We start from the raw sequence: 27,237 nt of genomic DNA on the forward strand, positions 1-27,237 counted from the left end.
TAATTCTATTGTTGTCTTCCAGACTGGATATTAAATCATTCTCAATCCCCACAGGAACCAAAAGAGATAAAGGCACTGCTCTGGAAGCACCTTGGATAGAGACCTGAATAGTTGTGGGACATTGTTTTACTAGAGATATGTGCCTTGTTATTTCTACAAGACACAACTAATATATAAAAATCTAATCCCTTTTTGGTTCTTATAATAAACTATGGAAATTATGGCTGTTTTTATAATCACTTACATGTGTTTTACATGGCTGAATTTACATAGTCATATCATTTCTTTGTATAGTGTTCATATTAATTATTAATACTGAAAATTCTAACTAAAATACCACATGTTTAGTTTTGATGATGTAACATTGCTTTCTTTAACAAGCATCTGTAGTTTATAAGGCTGAACAACCTTCCGTGCACAAATGGTAAACAAGCATATCAACATGTTTAAAATCAGTTTTAACACAAAATACATTTTAATATGTATTAGACACAGATTGACAGGTAGAAATATATAGATCGGGCTGTCAAGTTTTTGTAGTTGTAATTTTGTCAAGAAAAGCTCAGATTACCCCCAACACATAAACTAAAGCCTGTGCCATGACTAATTAAACATACAAAGGGCAGTCTACATCTTTCACATTTAGATCTTTTGTCAAAAGCCTGCTGGTTTTCAAATTACAGGGCACAACACGTTACAGTATCAAACATTTTAGCAACAATATTTTAGATAAATCTGGCAATTCTGGGAAACTGTATACCAGGTTACAAGTTATTCAGGAGCACTAGCTGTTTGAATGATCAAAGCTACAGCCAGAGGGCTACAGAGTACCTCCTCAGGGAAATTTTAAGAACATGCAAGGAACAACAACAACCAATATAGAATATCCACCCTCAGAAAGATTTTTTTTTTTTTTTAATGCTTATTTTTTTTTTATATATATATTTTAAAAAAACACACATTAAAAGGATGGATCATCATGGTAACTGAGTAGTGGCTTAAAACGTACAGCACTGCATTCATGGTGTTTCTATGGAAATGCTTCCTGGCAGTCATCCAAGAGACCAAGTATTTGCATTTAAATGAAAATATAAAAAAAGGCCTAACAACCAGCATCCTGCAAGTGTTATTTCCAACTGAGAGAAGGGTCATTCTTGGTGTAATTCACAGTACAAAGGCTTGCTTTCTCAGAAAAAAGACAAAAGATTGGCTTTACAAACATCATATTTAACTTCAATTTCTATAGCCATGTAGCATTTCATTTGTAAACAAGGAACACAAACAATACTATTTCATTTTACAGTTTTTGCATTTTTAATGAACAGTATTTTAGCTTGTTACCATATTGTTACTGTAACTATTTCCATCTCTACTGTGACTTCTGCTGTCAGCAGGTGGAAATACAGTATATGAAGACCGCTTTTGAAAACCAACAAATCAACCCATAACAGTGACTTTCATAAGGCTCTGACTTTAAAAGAGACTGCAGCTGGTCCGCTGCATGATATATTGTACCGTGCATGCAGTATACGTGATTGTTTGATGAGAGTAATTAAAAACTAACCCTTGATTGGGAAAATCAAAAATGTTTTTATCACAAATGGGTAACATTACCCAAGCTGAAGCATCAAGTTTTCTGCTTATTCCACTTACAACACACACAAATGTAAACATTCCAACACAAATTTGTTAAAAAAAACAAGTGAGCAAAAATGTGCACATGAAGTTTTAGCTCACAGCATTTTGTTTTGATGTATTAAATAAAGTTTTGAAAGTGTGAAACATCTGAGCCAATCAGAGCTTTGCATATCATGCTCAAAAGCACTTGAATCCCAGCTGTACAACAAAATGCATTCATTTAAAAAAAAAAAAAAAATGTCTAGAACAGTTGCATGAACATTAAACTTTATTTAATTCACCAAAACAGAAATGATGTTATTTTCTTAGCCAAACACATAAAAAAACTGGTATTTATTTTATTCTGTGAATAGCAAAAAACAATTACATATGTTCTTTTGTTAAGATACGAGTACATTTGCAGTTAGCACAGTTGAACAGTTTTTTTTTTTATGGAGAATGCAGGAAGCATTCATTTCCATAACTATGATTCATGTGAATCATGTACGCATTCTAACCAGTTTTAATGGTTCTCATTGTGAAGCAACACAGTTCTTACTGAACATCAAATTGCGTAACCGCTACTTGAACAGAATAAGAAAAATAAGCAGAATCAGCACCTCCAGCAGGGTCATTCTTACAAATGTGAAAATTACATCACTTACAGTTATTAGTCGCCATGCTGGAACCCAGTCAAGCTACAAAAGTCTAAAAAAACGTATTAACCATTCACGTTTCCAACACTTACCTGGATAAGGGAACTTTCAGACCCCACCAGCGCAACCAACCCATTCACAGCCGCCAGACGTTGCATCGTGGGACATCCCTGAACCGGAAAAAACACAGACATTGATCACAATTCTTGTTCATTCCTTTTGTTTTTCTATTTTGTAGAAATATTAAAAAGGGGTATTCACCAAGCCTTTAAAAAACACCTCATTAGCAAAATAACTTTCTTGCATTTTTTATTTTTGTTTTCCAAGGAAAATATTTTTTTGGTTTTTTTTTTTAATGCTTTAAGGCTTGGGGTTGTATGCTGTATATATTTCTTGCCACAGTTGAGCCAATGATACTACAGTAGAACCTCAGTCTGAAATGTTTGGATTTAAAATGTGTACTGTATTAATAATAATATGTCAACATCTTTAACCTGAGCAATAATATTAAGAAAACAAAGGTGGGACAGCTGTTTTTGACTAATACAATTCCTAGCATCTGCTCTTTATGTCTTAGGTTTCCGGTTTCAAAGGGTGTATTTGGCTGACAGTAAGTATGTGTTTCTTAAATTTCTGGTTCCACTGTACTATTTTTGTTATACCGCATAGAGCCAGCTTCCCAACACAGTAAACATATATTGGAAGCATGAATTCATTACATTTTGATTTAAATACTGCCACAGACATACCTAAAAATGCTACTTACCTCAGTCAGTAAGATTTTTATCCAGGCAGGCAGAACTCGAGCATAAAAGTCTTCAGCTTTACCATGCCCACAGGCTGATAACCCATGAACAGTTATACTTAAAGCCAATGCAAACCCTGGGGTCTAAAGAATGCAAAAAGCAAATATATTAGTTGTTTTTGAAGTTTTAATAAAAACAACATATATTGTTTTAAAACACAAATACAGTATTAAAAACAAACATGTCAAAAAATTAATAAAATAAATGTAAACTGTGAGATGTGGATCATGCAGTTGATTGTAAAATCTCCAAGTGCTGCTGCCAACATTGCTTGAAAATGATATGTTTTACAGAAATACAGTTGGATCAAGGCAATACAAGATTATAATTGTTCTTCTTTATGTTTGTATTACTGGTTGCGGCAATAGGTGCCGTTAAATCCTTTGTATTGAATGTTCAAGTGCCATACAACACAGTTTACTTGAACATTGAGGTCCTTGTATGGGACTTGAACAGTAAGTACATTACACACACCTGTTGACTTTGTTCTGTCATGGCTCTAAGCTTCTTCATAACTTCTTCTGCTTTGTTGGCCTCGATGATGCCGACGCTGAAGGCAGACACGCTGACACAAGCGACTGAATAGGCCAAAACCTGAAAGGAGGTCATTAAAGACAAACAGAAGACAACAGAAGACTGTAAAGACAAATTCATGACCATGCTGTTCAGCACAGCTGTGGACATTCCCTTTTGAATTCAAACACTTGAAACACTAGAATCATAATTTAACCTTGACACCATAAACTATTGAAATAAAAAAAAAAATGCTGTTGTTATTAATTACATATATTAAAAGTTGCATTTATTTATTTCCTTAAGAAATAGACATAGCTTCTTTTCAAACAAATAGTTTGTCTCACCCACATACTGTACATGAAAGAAGCAATAATAATGTACAGTACACCCTCGCTATAACGAACTTGTTGGGGTCCAAACCTTTTATTCGTTATATCGAGGGGTTCATTATACAGAAAGGACAATCAAAATGAATGATAAACTGTTGGAGTAAGTTAATGAGATGAGATTGTGACTAAAAGTAGAACTACATGTATGTGTTCGTCTCATGTGTGCAGTATTCTGCTTTATCCTATTTGTTAAAGAATTAAAACGCAGTACATAAAGCAAAAATCCCGAATTGAAGCTGAACTTTTATTTAAAATCAACCTGACATGAATCGTTTCAAAGTGCACCAAATCTTAATCTAACATGCAAGAATCCCAAACTGAACTTTTATTCCAAATCAACCCGACATGAAAAGTTAATCAGATCCTCAAGTTTTGTTGTTGTTTTTTCTTTAATCAATTTTGCTTTGCTGCATGGTTGCTGAACAAGCCAAAAAACATTTTTGACAACCTATATTCACGACACAGATATGCCTGCGTTACTCCTTTTTTCAAACGATCAATATAGTTTCCAGCTTTGTTGCAACATAAAATTATTTTTTTAAGACAAAACAGTTGATTTCACTGCGGAGGTGGCATCCCGTGCGTACAGACTGGGATGTTGACAGTGTGTTTTTATATTATCTTTTTTTTATTTGGGGCTCAGCGGCCAGGTTTGTTATAATGAAGGGTGTTATAGCGAGGGTGTGCTGTATATGCTGCCTTGCCTATTAACATAATTCCACCAGACTCAATCTCTGTTACTTACTGTAGCTTTGCACTTTCTTGGACAATATCTAAAATGGGCATAAAAGTACTGCGCAACACAGATCTCCACGTCATTTTTCCTTCAAGCCTGCTGCAATCATGGACGCAGCGTCCTTGACAGTTAATGGTTACATTTCTATTTCAGGGAACCAGGGTTATGATAATAACCTAACGTTCCCTTTCAATGGTTATCGAATGGTTAAGTCTACAAAAGCCGTCGCAAAGGCAAGATTGCAGAATGACTGAAATGCTACAAGGCTAAGCCGGGAGGCTGCCTTGTGCGTTACAATACAGAACCCCAGTAACAAGTAGCTGGGGATAAAAAATTGAGAAACTCACCCCTATGCCTGTGTTGTAAGGGTTGAGTGGGAAGCCACCCTTAAAACTCTAGTTCCAAAGCCAGGGTTTTGAGGATCCACAACATTCAGTCTATAGAACCTCGTAAAGGTATGGGGAGTAGCCAACACCGCTGCATTGCATATGTCCTTGACAGATGCACCCTGGAATAAAGCCCACAAAGTTGCCATGCCCCTGGTGGAACGGGCAATGAGCTTTTCTGGAGGGGGCAAGTTGCCAAGCTCATAGGCAGTCTGACTATGTCTGCTATCCACTTGGACAGCTCGTGCTTAGACAGGGCTTGACCATGGGACAGCCCCATATCAGACAAAAAACTGTCGTCCTGTCACCGTAGTACGCCAGGGCCCGCACTGGACAGAGTGTATGGAGCTGTCACTCCCTGTCAGATGAAAATCCTCCAATGCCACAGACTGGTTGACATGAAAAGCCGAGATTGTCTTCAGCAAAAAGGCAGGATTGGTACAGAGTGTAACGTGTCCTGGCCTTAAGCAGGCTTTTGCAACGGAAAATGCCTGCATCTCTCTCATCAGCTTTGCGGAGGTGATAACAAGCAAGAAAGCCGCGTTAAGCGATAAATATTTCAGCTCAGCTGACTGCATGGGCTCAAATGGAGGCTTCATGAGTGCATTAAGCACCACGTTTAACCTCCAGCACAGCGTACCAGACAGACTTTTAACGATTTCCCCTCGTTAAAAAGGTCCCGCAAAAACTGCAGTATAACTGCCATGGACAGGTAGTGGGGTCAAACCCACGAGGCAGGCACGAGGAGATCCAATGGAATGGTCTGGGAAGCTGCTGTCATCAAGCCCAGAAGCCTCTGGAATGCCACTACCATGAGCACTCTGTAGAGCTGAAAGAGAGCTAAACAGGTGGCTGTTCTCTGCATTCTGTCATCTGACAGAGTGGACAGCATGGACCTGGTTTCATGAGGATGTGGAAATAGGCGTCTTTGAGGTCCACCGTGGTGAACCAGTCGCCACACCTGATTGACTGCAACAGCTGTTGCATCGTTTGAACATCCTTCGACAGATACAGGTTGACCTGTCTGAAGTCGAGGATTGGTCTGAGGCCACCATCCTGCTTGGGCACTAGGAAGTACCTGGATTATTGCAAATAGCCGTTTTGATATTACAGTCATGCCCCAAAAGGGAGGGGGACCGTGCTCAAACTGTAGCGAGTAGCTGATATGAATGGTAGTAAGCACCCAGATGTCCTTGGTGCACTGATGCCAATCCTCTAGATGGCTCTCTGAAAAGGGGCCCTGGGCCTGTGGCAGCAAACTCCTAGGGCTGAAGGGCTTGTAGCTTGGCCTGAGGCTTCTCTCTCTACCGGGCGGTGGAACCTATTAAAGCCTCTGGATTTCCACGAGCAGTGAGAGCACTGAAGCATCTTGTCCACTGCGGGACCAAACGTATGCCCTGGTGTAATAGGGGCATCCAACAGCGGGGCTTTGTCCCTGTCAGGCACGCACCATACATCATGCACCCTGTATAGGGCGTCCATCAACTGGGAAACAGTAGGAGCTGTAGCCGGATGATCCCAGGATGAATGGATTTCAAAAAGAAAATCCAGGTACACTGGGGGGGACATGGGAGAGATGGTAGGCTCATCATCAAAGATGGAGCCTTCTGTAGGCAAGATTGCAGTGGCCCTCTTGATCAGCGGAAGCAGCTGTGCCGACAGGGAGAGCTTAAGTGCAGGGGACATGCCGTCGGACTCCACATCCTCAGATAGGAACGCCAGCTCCTTTTCGTCCACCTCATCAGAGGCTGCTATGGACAGGATCCTCCTGTGGCCAATCTGCGTCCATAGCCCCCTGGGGCCTCAAGGGGCCAGGCAGCACTGAACGTTCACGCAGTAATTCTGTTAGATCGTTGGTGGGAAACAGCTACCTAGAGCTTTTCCATCTGCTCCGAGTCAGTCGATCGTTTGGAACAGCAACTCTTCTTCCTCGGGGGAGGATAAAGAGAATCAGAGGAAGATGAGGAAGACCGTCAAGACAGTTTCCTGCGTGGGCTACTTTCCCGGGTGCGTTATCCGGTCTCCCTTGGCACAGAGCCCTGAGGTGAGGACGCAGCCAATGGTGTGCAATTTTTGAAGAAAACGTATTGTCCAAGGGAAAAATCTACTTGTCCTTCTTAAAAATCTACTTGCCCCCTCCCCGTCGCACAAAACACACACAAAAAAGTTTTGGATTTTGGTTTTATTTAACAGTGAAAACAATCAATCAGTGATTAACAGGGGCAGATCTAGTCTTGACTGGTTCACTAAATTCTTCAAGATACACAAAAGGTTCCCTGTCACCCCACCTCACCTCAAAACAAATTTTAATATTCCTTAACATACTTTAAGGAAATGTTCCTTTCATTGCAGTTTGGAACATATTTGCTCTGTAAATTTAAGTAGCATACTATAACGATCCTGGGGGAGGGGGAAGAGAATCAAGACAGTGTGGATGTGTGTGGAGTAGAATTGGGGTGCTGGTTTGGCGTGAAAGACGGGGGCGGGGGGAGCGAGGGCATGTAAGGAAGTGCAGGAAAAAGACCGGGAGATTGGAGAAAGCAAGAGTGACAGAGAGGGGTGTGTGTGGGGAGAGATAGAGATAGAGAGGAAAAGGATTAAAAGAAACCAAATACTACTACTAATTGTAATCATTTATCTTCATTTTCAACTCCCAGTTCCCTTTCCCTCATCTTATGATTTAGTTTGTAATACATTTAATAATTGTAAATAATAAATGGCTTGAGCCTTTATCTACTCACGGTTGCAGTCTCAGTTCTGTCCCAGGAGAACCCGAAAACGCTACAATACTAAGAGTACAACTACAATAAGCAATACTTATTCAGATATAAAAATAGCATCTGCCTGTTTTTTTCCCACTCTTTCTCTATAATCGTAATTCAACTCCTGATGTAGAGGTGTTTTAGTTTGTTGCATCACAGATACATAATCATTGCCAACTATTACTGCTGCTTTGTGGAATTCTGATTTTTCTTGATGTTCTTTCAGTTTTGTAACTGCTGAACCCCAGATTTTTAAAGGACTTGTGTATAACAAATTTCTCTACTTTTTTTTTTTTTTTTTACTGTTTTTCTACCAAAATGCATGCAATATTTACAGTATGCTCCCTTAAATTCTGCAAAGACAAAATATGTTTTTTTGTTCTGTTTATTTCTATTATATACTTATTTTTTTATAAACAGTGTACAACATTTTACAGCTATTTTTCTTCATCTATCTTGTCCCATGATAGCTAACTAGAACACGACTGCAGTGGGTTTCATACCCTGTGATGGGTTTTCTTTTTTTTTTTTTTTTTGGGAGGGCAACATTCTTTCCCCGCACTACACTCTCACTGAACAATAAATACATAAAATCAATGAATACATAAACACATTGCCATGAGATTTACAGTCTGTATTTTATTTTAAAACAATTATAAAATATTGTACAGATAATCTCATATTTGTCAATCTAGTATGGACTATGGACACTCTTCCTTAAATGCGCTTAACTTGCTCTTATCTGTCCCCTGTTTTACTGCATTTTATCCTGTACTTTAGAGTACTGTAATCTGTCAAGTGTTATTTAATCTGTAGTATTTTGTATTTAATTATATCCTGATGTAACTATCACTGACACAGTTATCTGCTCCGTTACTGAATCATATTTTGTCATACTTGTACTTGCTAGAACCAAAGTCATTGTATTTATCTTGCTCTTAATTGTATTATTACTTGTACTGTGATTCTTGAAATGTATTTGTTAATAATAATAATAATAATAATAATAATAATAATAATAATAAATAATAATAATAATAATAATAGTAAAAAAATAAATAAAAAAAAGTTTGTTTTTTTTAATATAGCGTGTAAATCTAAAAAAAAAAAAAAAAAAAGTAAATATGTTAAATGGCAAACTAAGTTAGCAACACTAAAATCGAAAGAACAAATAAATTATTAGATTTTTTGCCAGGGTAAGTTTGTCTTGAAATGCTTCTATACATAAACGTCACTTTTTTTTTTTTTTTTTTTTAAACATCTCAACAAAGTAGACTCATAAGTAGAAATAATAAAGTAGAAATAATTTCATGAATTACACAACACGATTTTTTCTAATCCGCTAATACCTTGGCGACTATGGTGTTTTATTTTTATTTTTGTAGATTGCTGCATTTAAATGTCAGGTTCATGTGTTAAGAAAGCAGTATCACTTATTTGCTAATTTACAAAAAGCGTTAATATCTTAAATTTAAGAGATTAGTCTGTGCCTTGCTGGAGGCTCTCTTGGCAGCCATTTCTGGGTTTCTTTGTAACCAACAGAATATCAGCTTTTATTTTATTTATTTTTTTAAATGGGAAAGGGGTAAAGTCAACGTGTATTGAGTAACCATTTCCAGTGTTTTTCCAGTGACTATACACCAGTTTAATTTTGTGTGAATCAGTGTGTGAATCATACCAGTTTGTACGGTATTATAATAAATGATTCCCAGAGGTTCCTTATCTGACCATTAGCTACTTGTTTGTTTTCAGGGAATTTGGGATTAAATATGCACTCTGCAGTTCAAAAATAGATAACCAGTTAACCAGCTTTTAATTGCCCTGAAAAGCAGGGCAGTTTTGATGAAGGCACTTAACAAAGCGTTTGTCTACTAGACTTAGTTTTACCTTCCATTTTGATTGAGTGTTTTAAAGTTCTGAATGTCAGGAAGCACCCTGACGTAATGAGCTCACCTCTTGCAGCATCCTGCCCTGGTTGCTGCTCTCATCCAGGCTGTCAAGTAGCTTGTCCAGGGTCACAGCTACATGCACACGGGACTCAGTCTGACTGCTGTGGCTCATCAAGGAAAGCACAAGACCAACTCCCAAGATACATCCAGTGCTGGTAACAACAACAGACAATAATAGCTTTGTCAATACAAAACATGTCATCAAGGTGCAGCTTTTCAAACATTTCCACTGGAACACACTGGGATTAGCTGGCTAATATTAAGACTAAATTACAAATTTGCGCTTTGTGACAGCAGGTTGGACTGCGTCGCACCTCTTCAATGAAGATAAGTGATGAAGCTGCTCATGCCAGCTAATTCATGTAGAAAGTAAAAGTATCATAGAAAAAGTATTACAGTGCAAAACAGTATTAGAATTGATATACAACACAGAGCAACATATTCACTGCTTAGTAAGTGGCTATATGTAGACGAGGACACTATTACACATTGGACAACGAACTTCAGTTCCTGCAGAGTTGATGGCCATGATGATTCAATACATGTTAATTACATCAAGGCTATGTAAAGCTTGTTTCAGTTAGTTTAGTCTATTCTGTACCTTCCATGCCCTGGCAACCTTCATGAACTGAAAGACGTGTTCTTAGCGAGATGTCATACATCTCGCCAAGAAAGTTGCTGCTGACTCCTTGTACCTAATCACAGCATGTGTTGTAGTTTAAACTGACTCTAAAAGAACAAGCTGCAATCAGATCACCTTCACCTTCCATGAATACAGGGTTCATACAGTTTTTCTGATACTAATTTCAAGTACTTTTTTCAAAGACCTAATTTAAGGAATTTGACAATTTCCAATGTTGATAACTAATAATCAACTGTACAAATAAAGCTTTTGCATTTACAGTTTATTTAACTGTATAATAACAAAACTCTAAATTATTCTTAGAGTACAGATAATCTATGGACCAGTAAACTTTCTTATTCAGTAAGTTTTGGTACCTATAGGTGAGTGTTTCATTCTAAAAGCACTACAACAATTCAGCAAGTCCAATAATTATGTCTCAATCATACGCCTAACTTTGTTGAAAAGTGTGTGTGTGGGGGGGGGGGGGGGGGGGGGCAAACTGAAGGTCTAACTGCAGAGCCTAGAGAGGTCAATTATTTATATAAAAAAAAAAAATCCCAATTAAGAAGCTCTAAGAAACCAAGCAACCCTTGCAAACTGACAAAATTGGTCAAGAAAATGTTCAATAAGTACTTACTGAGCACACAAATTACAAATACATGAAAGTAGCACCAAATGGCAGAACCAGTACCAATGGCATCACTGCACAGTGCTACACCTAGAATTCCCACATGTAGTTTATTAAAGGAAAGTGTTAAACAAACAAAGAAAAGCAAGTACTGCTCTTTTGAAGGGAAGTATTCCCTAAGTAAGGCAGTTCACTTGCCATGTCAGAAGCACTGGTTTACTACATAATATCTAAATTATAAAAGCTGGTACATTCGTATCTCAGAGAAACTGGAGAAACGGATAACAACATAGAACGTCTGTACAGCACTGAAACACTACGTTTAAAAAAAAACGAACTGTACCTCGTCTTCTTTAATATTAGCATCACAAGGGTATCCATGTATTACAAAAAATAATAGATGGGCCTCTTCAGTGAGTTACAGGAAAACAATTCCATCTCGGGTTTCTGTGATAGTTTATAAATTACTTGACCTTCGGTCTCGTAATTTATGACGTCACAGAAACCCGAGATGGAATTATTTTCTGAAGCCCATCTATATATATATATATATATATATATATATATATATATATATATATATATATATATATATATATATACACACACACTGTATATAACACACAGACAAGGTATTCCATTGGTTTGTATACAATGTCAGTGCCAATATCTTTTGAAAACAAGCCGCGACAGCCCCATAGCATTGTACTTTTTAACTAGTAGACAAAATATTTACAGAATACTTAAAAACTGCTGCCATGATTCATTTATTGTTAATAGTGTTTTAATTAAATTATACCAAATCACGTTTTTATTTACAACAAAGGGAACATATACTGTGCTTATAATGAAACCATGTATTATGTTTTCCCTTCATTGTAAATAAAAAAAAACAAACATGATTTGGTATAATTTAATTAAAACGCTATAAACAACACATTTAAAATTACATATTAATAACAACAACAGGTAGTTTTCAAAATAGAACCATACTTGTACTCCAAACTGGTGTCAAAACAGCAACCCTCCAGCGCATCCAGTGACTTCATCAGGAGCAAATTCATTTTCTGATCAGAGACATCACTGCAAGAAAAAGAAAGGCCAGTATTCCCAAAGGTGGTCTACACAAGGTAAGCTTTCCAACAAATAATTGTTTCAGCTGAGCACATATGAATAAAAAATTCAGTTTACTCAGCACTCAGCACAACGACCTGTATTTATGTCAAGTGCGCAACAAAACTAATGACAATTTCCATCCAAGTTTGCATACTATTTATTTGTTTATGATCCTGTTTTATGTTTAATTAAATCATTATTTATTACTGTTCCTGCAGTAATATGGCATGTTTAATAAAGTCAACAACATATATTACCTTTGCTAGTCAGAGCAAGGTGGAATTTTAATAACTCTGTAAACACTTTGATACACCAAGGACAGTGCTCTTTATTTCACTTTGGTATTTCCAGAGCCAATGCAACATTCAACAGGGATGGTTTCTCTTTACCAAGCTACACCTGATCCTACTGGCCACTCTTGGTAAAAAAGTGAAAAACTGAAAATTACCGTCTTGAAATGATTTCAGTAACTGGTAGAGGTCACTTCTGTAGTATAATCTTACAGAGACATGAAAGTGAGAAACAGTGACAGTTCAGTAAAAGACTGTTATCTTGCATTAGTTGGTGAAGAAAGAGATCTATGTGGACATTGACTGACCAAAATTAAACTTAAATTGCACTGCATTAAATACAGCACCAGACAATGAAATAATTATTTGAATCCTTGCAGACCTGGTTAAACTAGAGCCATGCCGTGTTATTTTAGAAACGACAGGTGCATTATCATTATCAAATGGAATGTTCATATGGTGTTTTGTGGTTCCTGTGGTAAGAAAAGAGACAGAAATTTCAAGAAGGGTGATGCAAGAAATTTTTTGAGGTGTGTAATTCATGTGCCTGAGATTTTATTTTTTTTTTCTAGGCAGCGGTCAAACTATTCCTACCACTTTACAGAGCAAAGGCTCATTGAGGTGAAGGCTGGACAACCAATACTTTTTTTACATAAGGTGGTTAAAATACAAAAATAATTTAGGTTTAGTTTTTTTTTTTTTTTGTCTCTAAAAACTGGATCTTTCGGCCAAAAAGATTGGACAGCTTATTGAATCTAGCAGGGGCCGGAGACAACAGTGTTACAGTACAGCCAGCATCATCAGGAACTCTGGTTCTCAAAGTACCTTTTGCCTCTGATCAACTTTCCAGCACTTCAGGTTTACATTCGGTTTTGTTGGTTAAATCCATTTGCCGCATATTTAATGCATGTATCTGGTTTATGGGATTTGTTTGCTTGTCTCAACTTGGCCCTCAGAGGACAGTACCAGCATACAATTTATCACAATTAGAACTGGGCACCTGTAAGCTTTGTCAATAGAGATGACAGGGATTTTATGGGTCTGGAAGCCGCTCGTTACTTGACAAATGGTCAAAAGGTATGCTGGGAAGATTACTTAAATTTCACCCAAATCATTACCTGACACGTTCCTCGTATAAACAGGAGAGAAACATTCCCAAAGCGAGACCTGTGTGGAACTGCACAGCCTGGGACTCATCTGCATGTGGTTTCCCTGGCAACCCTGCCGTGAGTTTGTTTAGGATCTCCTTGATGCTCTCCTTGTGGGATGTGATCAACAGTGGCACCATCAGGGACAAAGCCAGGGCAGCACAGGAGCGAGCAATGGCACTGGCTGTGTTCTCTCCAGAGTACGATTTCTACAAAAAAAATACAAAATAAGAAGAAAGTCCTGAGTGACATGATTGTGTTTATGTTCTTTGTAATCTTATATAAATGCCTGCAATATTATATCATGTAAATACCAGTATATGTTATAACCCTGGCATTTTTTATTACATTGAAAAAATAATATAACAAGGTATGTTACAGTTTTGTTAAGAATTATTGGAAAACAGTTTGGTTGCCAGGACTGCAGTAACTGCTGATGTTTCATGAAGAAATGTAAATAGATGTTGGCCATTAACGAATGATTGAAGAACAATCATATCCCTCAAGAATAATCAGTTACTACTTTGAGATGAGACACTTAATCAATGAAATTGGTATGGCCAATTCAGTAGACTTTTTTAGGATTCTGTCAAAATATTTCACAACCAAAATTGATAAACTGTATTAATAAATGTTAAACTTTTGGTTTTGTATTGTTTTTGGCTGAGAGAAAGTAAGCAAACTGATATCTGCATTGCTTTTGTCAATGGCGCTCAACTGATGTCAACTATAAATAGCAAAACTAAAAGTGAGATTAGATGGAATTTGCCGATATTTATTTAAGTGCTGTGTATGATTTTACAACCCATACTTAAATTTTAGCTTCTCTCTCAGGCAGGTTATAGACAACTCAAGCACTTGCATTGAGTTATGTTTTGTTTTGTGTACAAGTTCTTGGTCTGTAGCCATTATAAGCAAAACGGATACCTGGCCAGAATCAATTACTTGTTTCTACTATTTTTGTCTAGTGTGAATTATACTTTACTCTTTGAATACAGTACTTACGTGTTGGAACCAGGGGAAAACACGGCCCTTGGGATGATAGCAACTGTCCACAATACTCAGCAGTGTGTCTAGAACCATGACAAGCCAGTGCTTAGTTGCCAACACTTCAGCACCAATCTAAAAACAAAATGCAAGCGTTTCATATCTCTTTCTGGTTTCGCATACACACATAGAGCTATAAAAGAATTCAATTATCTCGAATGATTTATTCTCAAGCATAAAATAAACCTTTCAAATGTTTTTCTTTTTTTGCTTACATCGATTTGCAAAGAGTTGTCCCCAGCTAGCCTCCTCCAATATATTCCTTTGTGTTGTTGAACAGTGCTGTTAAAATAACTATATTACCATGTGGGTATTTGCCTCCTGAAGACCCAAAACCTGAATAAGATATATCAAAGCTGCTCGCAGTCACGGCCCACCCGAGGGCATAAAAGTACTGAGTTCACAGATCTCAGTGTAATTTTTCCTTCAAGCCCGCTGCAACCTTGAAGGTTAATGGTTACATTTCTATTTCAGGGAACCAGGGTTATAAAAGTATGAAATGTAAATATTACCATATGGGTGAGTGTCCCAAAGCCGTCGCAAGGGCAATTTTGCAGAACGACTGGAATGCTACAAGGCTAAGCCGAGAGGCTGCCTTGTGCGTTACGATACAGAACTCCAGTAACAAATAGCTAGGGCTATAAAACTGATGGGAGAACTCACCTCTATGCCTGTGTTGTAATGGTCGAGTGGGAAGGCGACGTTAACACTCTAGTTCCAAAGCCAGAGTTTTTAGGAGCCACGACATTCAGTCTGTAGAACCTAGTAAAGGTATGGTGAGTAGCCCACATCGCTGCATTGCAAATGTCCTTGACAGATGCACTCTGGAATAAAGCCCACAAAGTTGCCATGCCTCTGGTGGAATCGGCAATGAGCTTTTCTGGAGGGAGCAAATTGGCCAGCTCATAGGCAGTCCTGACTGTGTCTGCTATCCATTTGAACAGCCTCTGCTTACACAGGCCTTAACCATGGGATTTAGCCCCATAGCAGACAAATTGTTCGGCTTGCCTCCAACTTTTCGTCCTGTCATCGTAGTACACCATGGCCCGCACTGGGCAGAGCGTATGGAGCTGTAGCTCCCTGTCAAACTGGAAAGGAGGCAGATGAAAATACTCCAATGCCACAGACTGGTTGACATGAAATGCCAAGATTATCTTCAGCAAAAGGCAGGATTGGTATGGAGCGTAACCTATGTCCTGGCCTCTGTAAAAATTAAGTAGGCTTTTGCGTTAAGTGATAAATATTTCAGCTCAGCTGACTGCATGGGCTCAAATGGAGGCTTCACGTTTAGTCTCCAGAGAGAAACAATATCCTTCGTAGGCGGCCAAGCTGCCAGGCCCCTTTCAAAAATTGCCCCACCAGGAAGTGAGCTCCTGGGGAGATGAGTCAATTTTGACATGGCAATCCAAAATGGTTGCCAGAAAGACCTTTATCGTGGAGGGGGATTTCCCCTAGTCAAAAAGGTCCTGCAAGAATTGCAGTATAACTGCCATGGGAGGCCGTGGGGTTGAACCCACGAGGCAGGCACCATGTCTGAAAAGCACCCCACTTGTACCCATGCTGGGGGCATGTGGATGCTGCCCTGGCATTTTGTAATAACCCTTTCAGACATTCCCAGACGGCTCAAAAACAGCTGTTAAGGGGCCAGATCCAGAGCCGCATGTTCGATGTGTTGGAATGCCATAAGGTCCCCCATGCCTGATGCCTTTGCGTCTCAATTGAGCCAGGATAGGCTTCCATGCATTTCGAGAAGGCACGGGGAGCTAGGGAGAGGCCAAATGGCAAGACACGGAACTCGTGCGCTGTTCCCTGAAAAGCGAACCGCAGGTACTTCCTGTGCGCTGGTTTTATGGGAATTTGGAAATAGGCGCCTTTGAGGTCGCCTGGCCGGATTGACTGCAACAGCTGTTGCATCGTCAACATTGAGGTTGAGGATCGGTCTGAGGTCACCATCCTGCTTGGGCACTAGGAAATACCTGGAGTAGAACCCTTCCTCTACCTGAAGGGGATCTATCATGCGAATAGCCCATTTTTGCAGGAGAGCTGCTACCTCGAGTAGCCGGTCTGAATGGTAGCAAGCACCCAGATGTCCTTGGTGTACTGACGCCAATACTCCAGATGGCTCCCTGAAAAGGGGCCCCGGGCTTGTGGCAGCAGACTCCTAGGGCTGCTGCTTGTCCTGTCTCTGTGACGGGAGGCGGAATGACCGAACCCCAAAAGGCTCCATTGAAAAGCTAGCTGCGAGATTTTTCTTAAAACTGTTCCTGAAACCTGTGTAGACCCTTGAACTGTGATCAAAATGCCTTCTTTCATCTGAGTTCCCTTTTCATGAAAAAAAAGTCTGTCAAGCCCTAAATAGCATTCTTTTTAATGTTTTCGCTGAGACTATGTGGAGATCCAATGCTTTCCAATAGGCCATTTTACCCTTTGGGGCCCACTGTTTTCACATCTCACAACCGCAAGGGTCAAACCGACTTGTTCAGTCTAGTTTAATATCCCTGTCTCGATTTCGGTTGGTGGTCAGTCCCGGTTTGAAAAATGTAATGTATTATGCACATCCCAGCCAGACTGCAACATCATTTTCCAGTAGGATTCTGGGAAGAAGAAGCACAGAGCTCTTGCACATGGCAGTGAGCAGGACTCATTAGGAGCAGTACATGCATTGACACAAACTGAAAATGCCGGTGCATTCAAGACAGAAAACAAAGCACGCAGTTAATCAGTTGAGCAAAATCCAAGTAAGATAAAAACAATTTGAATGAGACTTCCCTTTCTGTTACAATTTTCAGGGTCCGATTTTCACTTCTTTTACAGTAGACAGAAGCCCTGTTTACAGTTGTTTACTGGTGATTTTGCTTGATCAGTCAGTGTGTAAGTGTGGGGTTTGTAATAGATCTCACCACTAACCTCTTGTGTGCTCTCAACGTCTGATGGAAGGCTGTTCTCATACTTGGCTACGGCAACAGCAAGCCCAGTAAGAGCTAATATTGAGTTCCCTTGCATAACTGGGCTGTCCCTGTGGGATCACAGAAAATAAAACTGCATTGAAGTTGTCTGATGTCACAAAATACTAGATTTCAATACAACCTCCTATTTATTTATTTATTTATTTACTGATCTAATAGAAGTTATTTGTAGTGGTTGGTCTGGGGAATTTCTACTGAATGTATTGTACTAGTCACTTTGCAACAGTTTAAAAGAACAATGCTAGTTGTTTATTTTGGGGCTATATAAAAGTTTTTTTTTCTTTCTTTCTTTGTAACAAGGGAAAAAAATATGTTATGCTTCGAAAAAAGAACATTATACAACAACTTACAAATGTACAATATTGACAAATGTATTGGAAATATTTGATTGCTCTTGAGCTTTTGCATCCATTTATGTATAAATCAAAACAACAGACCAATAAACTTATCAACATGTACAATATATGCCTAAAATGCTATCCTTGGGTAGTCTTGCTGTAAATTTAGGACAAGAAGAGTAACAGTGGGAGCTCTAAATACAGCTGCCCATAAACCTGTTACACGCTGACCCTTTTCACTGCATTGTTCCTGTAGATTTTATTAAGGTGGTCAATAAATCACCCTTTTTGCAGCAGGAATATGATAGGATGCTACTAGTTATATATCAGTCTATATTCAGATTATTAAAACCCTGAATAGTTTTCTTCATGTCTTATCTATTTCTTGGGAAACTGCTCTGATGCCAAAACCCTTGTCAAAGCAAACTAGGAAACAATGAGTGACAGGAACTGGTGGGCTAATTATTAATTAAGACTAATTATTCTACAATAAAGTGGAAATGACTAATTTGCTTTAAAAGGGGCTTACTTAGCTGCTGATTTGACTGCATCGGTGAGTTGGTCTCTGACCCTGTATGGAAGACAAAAGGCAGAGATTAGATCGTTTACAAAGCACTGCAGACTTGACCTTGTGTTTTATCTTTATGCACACTATGATTAACACTCCATGGTCAAGACCCCAAACAGAGTCCTTTCATCTCGACTAACTGCTACCTTATCACGTACTAGGAAGGTAGGCTAGTGCCGGGATCTCCCTTTGAAACTGTCCTATGTTTCTTACATCTCAGAACATATAAAAGGGGTTTGCCCTAAAAACCAGAACACATACAGTGCTTGTGGTACATTGCAATAACACTGGCAGTAGGGACTAAGGCCATCAGCGAGTGTACAATTTGTTTATTTTTTTATTTTTTTGCATTGCTCAAGGAGGTACATATGATCATTTATCAATTTTTGTATATGTATGGCAGACTTTTAATGAGGGACAGTAGCAGGGGGGTTCACAAGGAGTAGTTTCAAAAGTGATGACTCTATGGGCCGTTTGGGAGAACAATTTTTTCCAGCTTCCCTGAAGGAATTATTTGTAGCATCCCTTTTACTAGTCTTGCACTTATTTATCAAGAGCCTTGGAGAAGGTCCTGGGTTGGTGTGGCGGAGTGTCCTGCCCCTTTGTTTATTTATTTATTATGATTTGTTTATTACGGCGAAAGCCGATTTTGTTATTTGTTATTTATATTTTAAAAACCTCATGAGGATGCGTGGCTGATCAGCTACTGATTATTTAACTAGCTGACAGTCACGCATCCTTACTAAACTCGTGCAGACTGTGGCCGAGGGGTAATAAGATAATTAACAGCTAGTTAACCCCTCGGCCAGAAAAAAGAACCAGCAGCTGTCCGTGCTGGAGGAGAGAGTGTACAGAGGAGAGTACGGGGAGCGGAGAGAGCGAGGAGAGAGAAATTACATTTAGAAAAACAACTGCTAAGTATCGTGCTGGTGCTAAAACCAGCACACTTATTTGTTTGATTATTTGTTTGTCCAACGTGCCTTTTTGTTTTGTGCAAATGGTTTTGTTTTGTTTAAACTGTTTCTTTATTATTTTAATAAATACGCTGAGCGCAGTAGCGTTCAGCTTCACCCGCCCATCCATTGCTTTGTTTCTGGTACTTCCTGGTCCGTGACATCACCACACAAGCCACTCAAAAGCACTCGGTCACAGTTGGCCAATCAGCATTTAGCTACAGCACCACTATGGCATGGAATAGTGGACAAGAGTATCTGGGATATGATCGAGCATCAGATAAATAACCCAAATGTATTAGCTAAACGAAGAATACTGACTAAGATTAATGTATTTTAATGAGGAGGTTCCAAGAATTATCGAACTGTAAATGTTTCTGATCCCAGATTGAATAGATTGCCTTAGATTGATGTTATTTTAAGGGATGTGAAATTACTGCTGTCTGTTTCTGGTCATCTTGCCCAGACACTCTTGTAATAGAGGCCTCAGTCTCAATGGGTTTTTTTCCCTGGTTAAAGAATAAATAAATAAATAAATAAATAAATAAATAAATAAATAATGCAGTATTATTTTTGCAGTTTACCATGCTTACACTATGCGTTTACTGTGGCTTATCATTTAATACTTACTAAGATGTTTATGCTTACCTGTACTTCCCTTTATGGCTGCCCATGGTGGCCAAGTAATTTTTTTTTTTTTGTCTCCAATCTATTTGTATTATTTGAAACATCTCCTAAAATAGAACTGTACAGCTGTAAGGTTAGTTCTCCAGTGTACCACATCACAAAGATATACAGGAATCCTTTCCCAAGTGCTGATGTAAAAGACTACTTTCCTACCAGAGCCAAGCTGTAAACTGTTTGTACTGGATGTCCTCAGGACTTTCTTTGCCATGTCTTTGCTGCATCTCGAGCTCTGCTTGTCTACCCTACAGGCACAATGTAAAACAAAGTAAGTCAGTGATATACACACTCCATGCCGAAAATACAAATGCCAGTTATCAGTACCGTGAAAAAAAGCAGATCACCATGACCTACTAACAAAACATGTGGAACAGCATCTCATAACAAGTGCCAATGCATACAGCTATGGCCAAAAGTTTTGCAACACCCTCTAATTTTGCTTAACATGGTCGAATGAAAATTGTTAAGTTTTTAACATATTAAATTACATACCGCTTTGTAGTTTTCCATATACTTAACGAAAAACTGACAAAAAATTTAGAATGTGACATTTTAAAATCTAACATGAAAACACACGTTTTCCAAAAATACATCACAAATCTTGACACGTGTTACTCAATTAGAAGTAATCAAAAGGTGACAATCAGATTTAAGCTACTACATATAAAGCATGATTTGTACATAGATTTTGTAACTCCAGAGCAAGCCATGGGGAAGATCCATACCTCCTCAGAAACACGCTCAGCCATCACTGCACTTCAGAACAAGGTTTTAGCAGTCATCAGATAGCCAATAGAGGTTATGCTTGACAAAGACAGTATCGAGGATCATCCAGAAATACATAAAGACGGAAGCTGTAAAGCTGTCCCCAGGTCCGGACGCCCAAAAGTCTGCACTGCTTGCCAGGATCGCCACCTATGTCGTTCAAGTTTGAGTCCTCTTACTGTGGCAATGGAAAGAAGCTAGAGTGTCTGCGCGCACCGTGAGAAGGCGTTTCTTGGAGAATGGTTTTGTGTCAGGGAGGCCTGCTAAAAAAACACTTCTGAGCAAGCAAAAACATCAGAGATCGCCTGAACTTTTGTCGCACATACAAAGATTGGACCAAAGATGACTTGGACAAAGCAATTTTCTCTGACGAGTTCCCCTTCAGCTGTGTCTTGGAAACCGAGGTGGATTCAGAGTTCAAAGGCGCAAAGGAGAAAGATACAAGCCAAAGTGTACCATCCCAACTACAAAAGCATCCGGAAACTGTCCATATCTGGGGATGCTTTTCTGCCAAAGTCCATGCCTGAGAGGATTAAGGAAGTCTTAAAATACAATGGAATGCACTGCAAATACCAAGTACTACTATTATGGCTTCCGGTAGACTTTTGCAATATAATTTTGCAGTTTCTTTAATAACATGAAATTCAATAAAATATCAAAATTATGTTCATATAAAAAACATTTTAAAATGATGTCTCAATCCTAAAATTCTAGGGTTTTGCAAAACTTTTCGGCCAAAGTTGTAGTTTCATCAAAAATCAGTCAAGTGGTTAATAAGATACAACTGTCAATATCTTATCAGGCATCAGTGGTAAAAAAAAAAAAGGAACCTTCATGGACATATTCTGTTTGGATGATGTTTGTTTCCATGTCCAGATATATTAGCCTCAGGAGTTTGTAGATAAATGGACATGCTTTTTGTGTTTTTATTAAAAATACTGTATGAAGAAACAGTTCACAGTTTTATTATAGTTTATATTTTATTACCAGACGAAAGTACTCCTGAAGGTAGTATTAAAACTGGACGTACTGAGAGGGACAAATTCAATGCTAATAATACAATGCTAACCATAAAATGCTCATTTATTGCAGAGACATAATGAGAGATTTAGCCGGTTACACAGCTTTCCCCTGGTTCCTTATTCAAATGGCTTTGTTCTTTATGGAAATAAGACATTTAATTTCCAATTACCCGTGCAATCTGTTGAAAAATTACAGTCCCTTTCATAATACATTATAATTTAATATTATATTGCTTCAGTTGCAGAACCCAACAGTGTACAACCGTGTCACTATGCTGATTGCACTTGATTCATGCTGGGAAAAAAAGGATTCAGTGTGGTTGAGAGTTTAGTGTTAATGAAAGGTGCGAGACATACAGCACGGGCAAATGCGCAGCACCACTCATCTATGCAAGCTTCACTTAACAAGCTGAAACAATACACTACCTCTGCTGTTCAGTTCAGAGGACTGCCAACTGTTTCAAATGATGCAAATTATTGGGGTGTCAGTTTTGCAATGTGGCATTATGACCACTCAACACAATTACACCACATTTAAAATATGAATAGTAAATTTAAGATGTTAAATAATATTTTTTTAAAAGAAGACAAAAAGAAAAAAGGTCAATACTGCATGAAAGCACTTAAAGAAACGTAAAGCATGGACATCATGGTCTGTTTCTGTTCCTGCTCTTAGACAGTAAGCCAACATTTAGGTATCCATACATAAATCACACAATACACACACCTCAAGTCCCTGGCACCGCATTGGACCCTACATGATACTTCTGATTTGCTGAAACTTGGTATTTTGGATACCTCCCCAGTGTTTACTGGACACAGTAGTAAAGGTAGAAGTAGGTTGTCACAGAAAGTATGAGACCTATTTATAAGGGTTTTTAAATCATGATAATGAATGGAAGATAACATAAACAGTTAAATAGTTTAGATATGTGTTGGTTATTGGATATGCTTGTAATCTATAGTAGATTTGTTATAAATGAAACCAGATTCAAGTCTGCAAATGAACATTTTAATTGGGGTAATCCAGTCCTAACAGAAATAATCAATTGCTCCATAATTTAGAGTATAAACATTCAAAACCTTCAGGTCATGCCCAATTTAAAACTACACCTACTGTGTCAATTAGGCTTCCAAGATTGAGGCAGTTCACACTAATAACCTACAGTAAATAAAAATGCATCTAACACCGGATCATCTGTGGCTTGAGTAACAAGAGCAGTTACTCTTGATTAGCAAATATGAAATTAAATAAAAATAATTTATATGCTAGAAATGGGGGTTTATGAACAAAAATAAAGCAGGGGATATAATGTACTGTATGGGCAGAATCTTAAAGTCTGTGTTCTGTATCATTCATATGGTTAGAGGTTAATACAATGTGACAGTGAAGCGAGAGAGGGTAATGAAACTTGAGAAGATTAAATACAGTTTACACAGTATGGCAGCCAAATTAAGTCAGAGGTCAAATGCAATGTGTTGTTAATATTTTTCAGGCATCTCAAGTGATTTACGCGATATTAGCAGCTGAAATATCTGCAGTGTATTGGCAAGTATATATAAGATCTTCACAGGCCTAATGGCTGGGGTAATGTCAGTCAATGTTTTCCAAGATTCATATAGTATTCCTAACAAACTAATGCTTTTTGTTCCTAGGCTAATATTGGGTGCAGGGGTAATGGCAGTGAGCTCATTTGTCTCTTACCTGTAACAGAGCATGGTATGCCCTGCCCATGAACCCACGCCAACCCTGCGGCAAGAGGACTGAGCGGTGCCATTCGGATGGTTGGATGTTCACCTGGAGAAATGATCACACAAGGGGTTGTAATTAGTTACTGTACGTTTTGGCATATAATGTGTGCCCTTTTACAAATGTTAAAAGCATTGTGGCAGGCCATACACTAAATGCATGTTATATACAAGGCGTGCAATAAAATTGAATGACGTTTAGATGTGTCTAAAAAGTCACAACCTGCAGTTTATGCTTAATTGCTAAATTGGTAATATTGTAAATGTAACCGAGTGATTAAGTGGGGTGGTTTTATATTGACCAAATGCAGGACTATCCCTTTAAGGCACTGGATCAGAAGGTGTTCGTCAGAGTGTGAAATCTCTGGATGGAGAGAGGAGCCATGTTACAAAGCGCCAGTGGTGCAGATTTACTGGAACCCTGAAAAAGCTAAATAGAGGGAGTGTATACGTTCACATAATGTAAAAATGACTCAGTTATTGTTAGGTAAGGAAAATACTGTGTTTTTTTTATATACATATTAAACATGTATATTGTACTGTTGCAAAGATATTATGTAGCACATGTGGAGGGGGCAGGCTTCTGGTGATAATGTGTGTCAGTTCCTTACAGAAGCCGCCACCACCCTCTTTCTCTGTATAAGATTATTCACCCATCGTTATACAGATTGTTATCTTCTATATTCCCTTGTGACCTTTTCCCTTTTATACCTCTCCCCAACACTTTTTTCCTTTCATTTTGGTGAATACACTGAGACCCTGAAAAAGAACCCCAGAACCCAGTGTGAGTGATGTTTATAAAAGTACCTACATTGAGCTCATATTTTCTGTAAGAGATGAAGCAGCAACCCTAGTGGGGGGGGGGGGGGGGGGGTTCACATATATATATATATATATATATATATATATATATATATATATATATATATATTAACCCTAAGTATTATTCTTTGCTATACCACTCTGCTTTTAGCATATCACATGAGCGCATTTTAAAAGGGGTGTGCATTATTCCAAGTATATGCATTATAAAGGGGATGTGCATTATACAATTGATGCACGTTATACAAGGGATGTTAAATGAAACTGCTCAATCATATGCACAATGCACTGGGTGAGTGCAATAAAGGGCTTTCGAGTATTAAGGAAAGCAAGACTTATCAACAACTTAATATACGTGATGTCATGACTGGTATTATGACTTTTTAAATGTAGTAAATGCTGCTTTTCAGTACAGGTCGGATAAGCTATGCTGGTTCACATACAAATGTTTTTTTTTTTAGATGATATTTTTTTAATAGGATTGACTGAATACTTGTCAGTTTAGCCTCAGGAAATAAAAAATAAAAAAATGAAAAAACCTCATAGGATATGGAAAAAACATTCTGTTGATATAGAGGTGTTGTCATAACTTTTCAGGAGGATTCTTTTGTATTAAAATCCTAATTGGCAAATACTACCAGATGCAATAACTACACTGCTCCAAACAATCACATCTGGAGGATTGAGAAACTGCTTTGAAAAATGTTGTGTTCATCGACACAGCAGTTATTTAAGCTCTATCATTCCCATGTTTGTTTATGTAAGCCTTGTTGCTGTGGAGAAGAATTAGGGAAATGTGTCCAGATTTCTCGTGTTATAAGGGATATCCTTAATGAACACCTCCTTATCTCCTGAGAAAGCTGAATGTGTTTGCTTGCATGACTCACAAACAGCATCTTTTAAATTTATTATGAGTCTATTCTTCCAAAGGTGTCGAGGGGTTTGGGGGTCATGAACACCAGCATGAGATCATGTCCTAGGGTTTCCTGAATGGTCTGCGCACAAGGACAAAGTCAGATTTTGGTGAGCAACTGTCCCCGATTTCCTGGACCTGTCCCAAAACGAAGAGGCTCTGTCCTTGTCGCAGGCAGCCCTTTTCACCGGGTCGTTGTTTTCACAGGGATTTTGGAGAATCAACAGGGACTCCTATTCTTCTCCCTAACATGCAAGGTTAGGACACAATCTGCCTTTCATCAACAGTATGCTCTTGTGCTTCAGTACAAATTAACAGAGCTTCAGCTTCAGTAGGGAGCTTTTATCCATTTACTTTTACCATCTAGAACTTTCCAGACTGGGGAGTAGACCATCTCTTATGCAATGTAGAAACTAGTTTTGTCACAGAGGTTGTGTTCAGTGGTTCAAAACTTGCAAAATGGCAGCTTTCTGTATTGATTTTATACGTAAAAAACATAAATTTAGAAAGTCTTGGGGGCTCCCGAGTGGCGCATCCAGTAAAGGCGCTCCTCGCAGGATGTGCCCTATAGCCTGGAGATCGCAGGTTCGAATCCAGGCTATGTCACAGCTGACCGTGACCGAGAGTTCCTAGGGGGCGGCGCACAATTGGCTGAGCGCTGCCCGGGTAGGGAGGGCTTAGGTCGGCAGGGGAATCCACGGCTCACCGCGCATCAGCGACCCCTGTGGCCGATAGGGCGCCTGTGGCTCTGCAGCGGAGCCGCCAGATCTGTGTTGTCCTCCGGCACTATAGGTCTGGTGGCATTGCTGTGGATCTGCAGTGCGAAAAATGACGGCTTGGAAGGAGCACGTTTCGGAGGACGCATGTTCCAGCCTCCGTTTCCCGAGTCGGCGGGGGGGTTGCGAGCGGTGAGCCGGGGATACAGATAATAATTGGGCATGCTAAATTGGGGTGAAAACCGGGGTAAAAATAATTGGCGACGACTAAATTTAAAAAAAAAAAAAAAAAATGTTAGAAAGTCTTAAAATAACATGTACTTGCTCTAATTACTTAAATTGTGAAGTCTAATTGTCCATAACATTAACATGATCTGGATGTCACTATCAACAGCACTATGCCCTTCCACACGTGATGGGAATGTGTGATTGAAGCCAAATCTTTAAAAAATACAGTAGAACACCTCCTAAGAGAACACTTCGCCTAAGAGAACACCCTTGTGGTAAAAATGATTCTTCCCATTGTAAATGCTTCGCTTCTTAAAAATAACACCTTTTTAACACCGCTAGCGATTCGTTCACAACTGATTAAGAACTGTTTTTCCATTCTGGCGAGTTGCTTCACCATTCTGTTAAATCATTTTGTGCATTTCTTGAATATTGCTCCTGAACAGCTATTCATAATTAATCTAGAGCTGCTGTTGCATTTTTTAATGTGTGTAGGGGTGCTGTGTTTATTTAGTTTGACAGTTTATTAACATTAGTTTGTCTTAGTTTATTATTACAGTTTATTAACATACATGTGCCTATTGCTTTTCTCTTTTTTATTCTGTTCATTTCATATGTTGATGCATATGCGTCATGACAAGTAATACATATTTATTTATTTATTGATTGATTGATATTGTGTCTGGTGGTCAACTTAAAGAATACTTTGCTTGCTTCCCTTCCCTTTGCTTGCTTGTTCTCTTAACCGGAGACTACTGTACTGCTAAATCTGGGCTTTATTTTAATGATCTAAACAGCATCGGACCTAATTACTGCCACTCTTATCACTACATAAACCCCTC

At 38.6% G+C, this 27,237-nt stretch overlaps 1 protein-coding gene across 1 annotated transcript in view; it reads right to left on the reverse strand.

Moving 5' to 3' along the window:
* The window catches only part of focad (focadhesin), a 94,188-nt gene that overhangs the window by 18,420 nt on the left and 48,531 nt on the right, over positions 1 to 27,237 (reverse strand). Inside the window, exons 22-32 of the mRNA XM_034014913.3 lie at positions 23,673 to 23,765; positions 20,337 to 20,425; positions 18,505 to 18,546; positions 17,579 to 17,687; positions 14,630 to 14,746; positions 13,595 to 13,833; positions 12,064 to 12,153; positions 9,822 to 9,969; positions 3,554 to 3,673; positions 3,040 to 3,162; positions 2,366 to 2,443 (exon numbers count right to left, since the gene is read on the reverse strand). Coding sequence (XP_033870804.3) covers positions 2,366 to 2,443; positions 3,040 to 3,162; positions 3,554 to 3,673; positions 9,822 to 9,969; positions 12,064 to 12,153; positions 13,595 to 13,833; positions 14,630 to 14,746; positions 17,579 to 17,687; positions 18,505 to 18,546; positions 20,337 to 20,425; positions 23,673 to 23,765 — 1,248 coding nt within the window. The remainder of the gene's footprint in view (positions 1 to 2,365; positions 2,444 to 3,039; positions 3,163 to 3,553; positions 3,674 to 9,821; positions 9,970 to 12,063; positions 12,154 to 13,594; positions 13,834 to 14,629; positions 14,747 to 17,578; positions 17,688 to 18,504; positions 18,547 to 20,336; positions 20,426 to 23,672; positions 23,766 to 27,237) is intronic.

The sequence above is a fragment of the Acipenser ruthenus genome, chromosome 2, assembly GCF_902713425.1.
Source record: "Acipenser ruthenus chromosome 2, fAciRut3.2 maternal haplotype, whole genome shotgun sequence".
NCBI classification, from domain to species: domain Eukaryota; kingdom Metazoa; phylum Chordata; class Actinopteri; order Acipenseriformes; family Acipenseridae; genus Acipenser; species Acipenser ruthenus.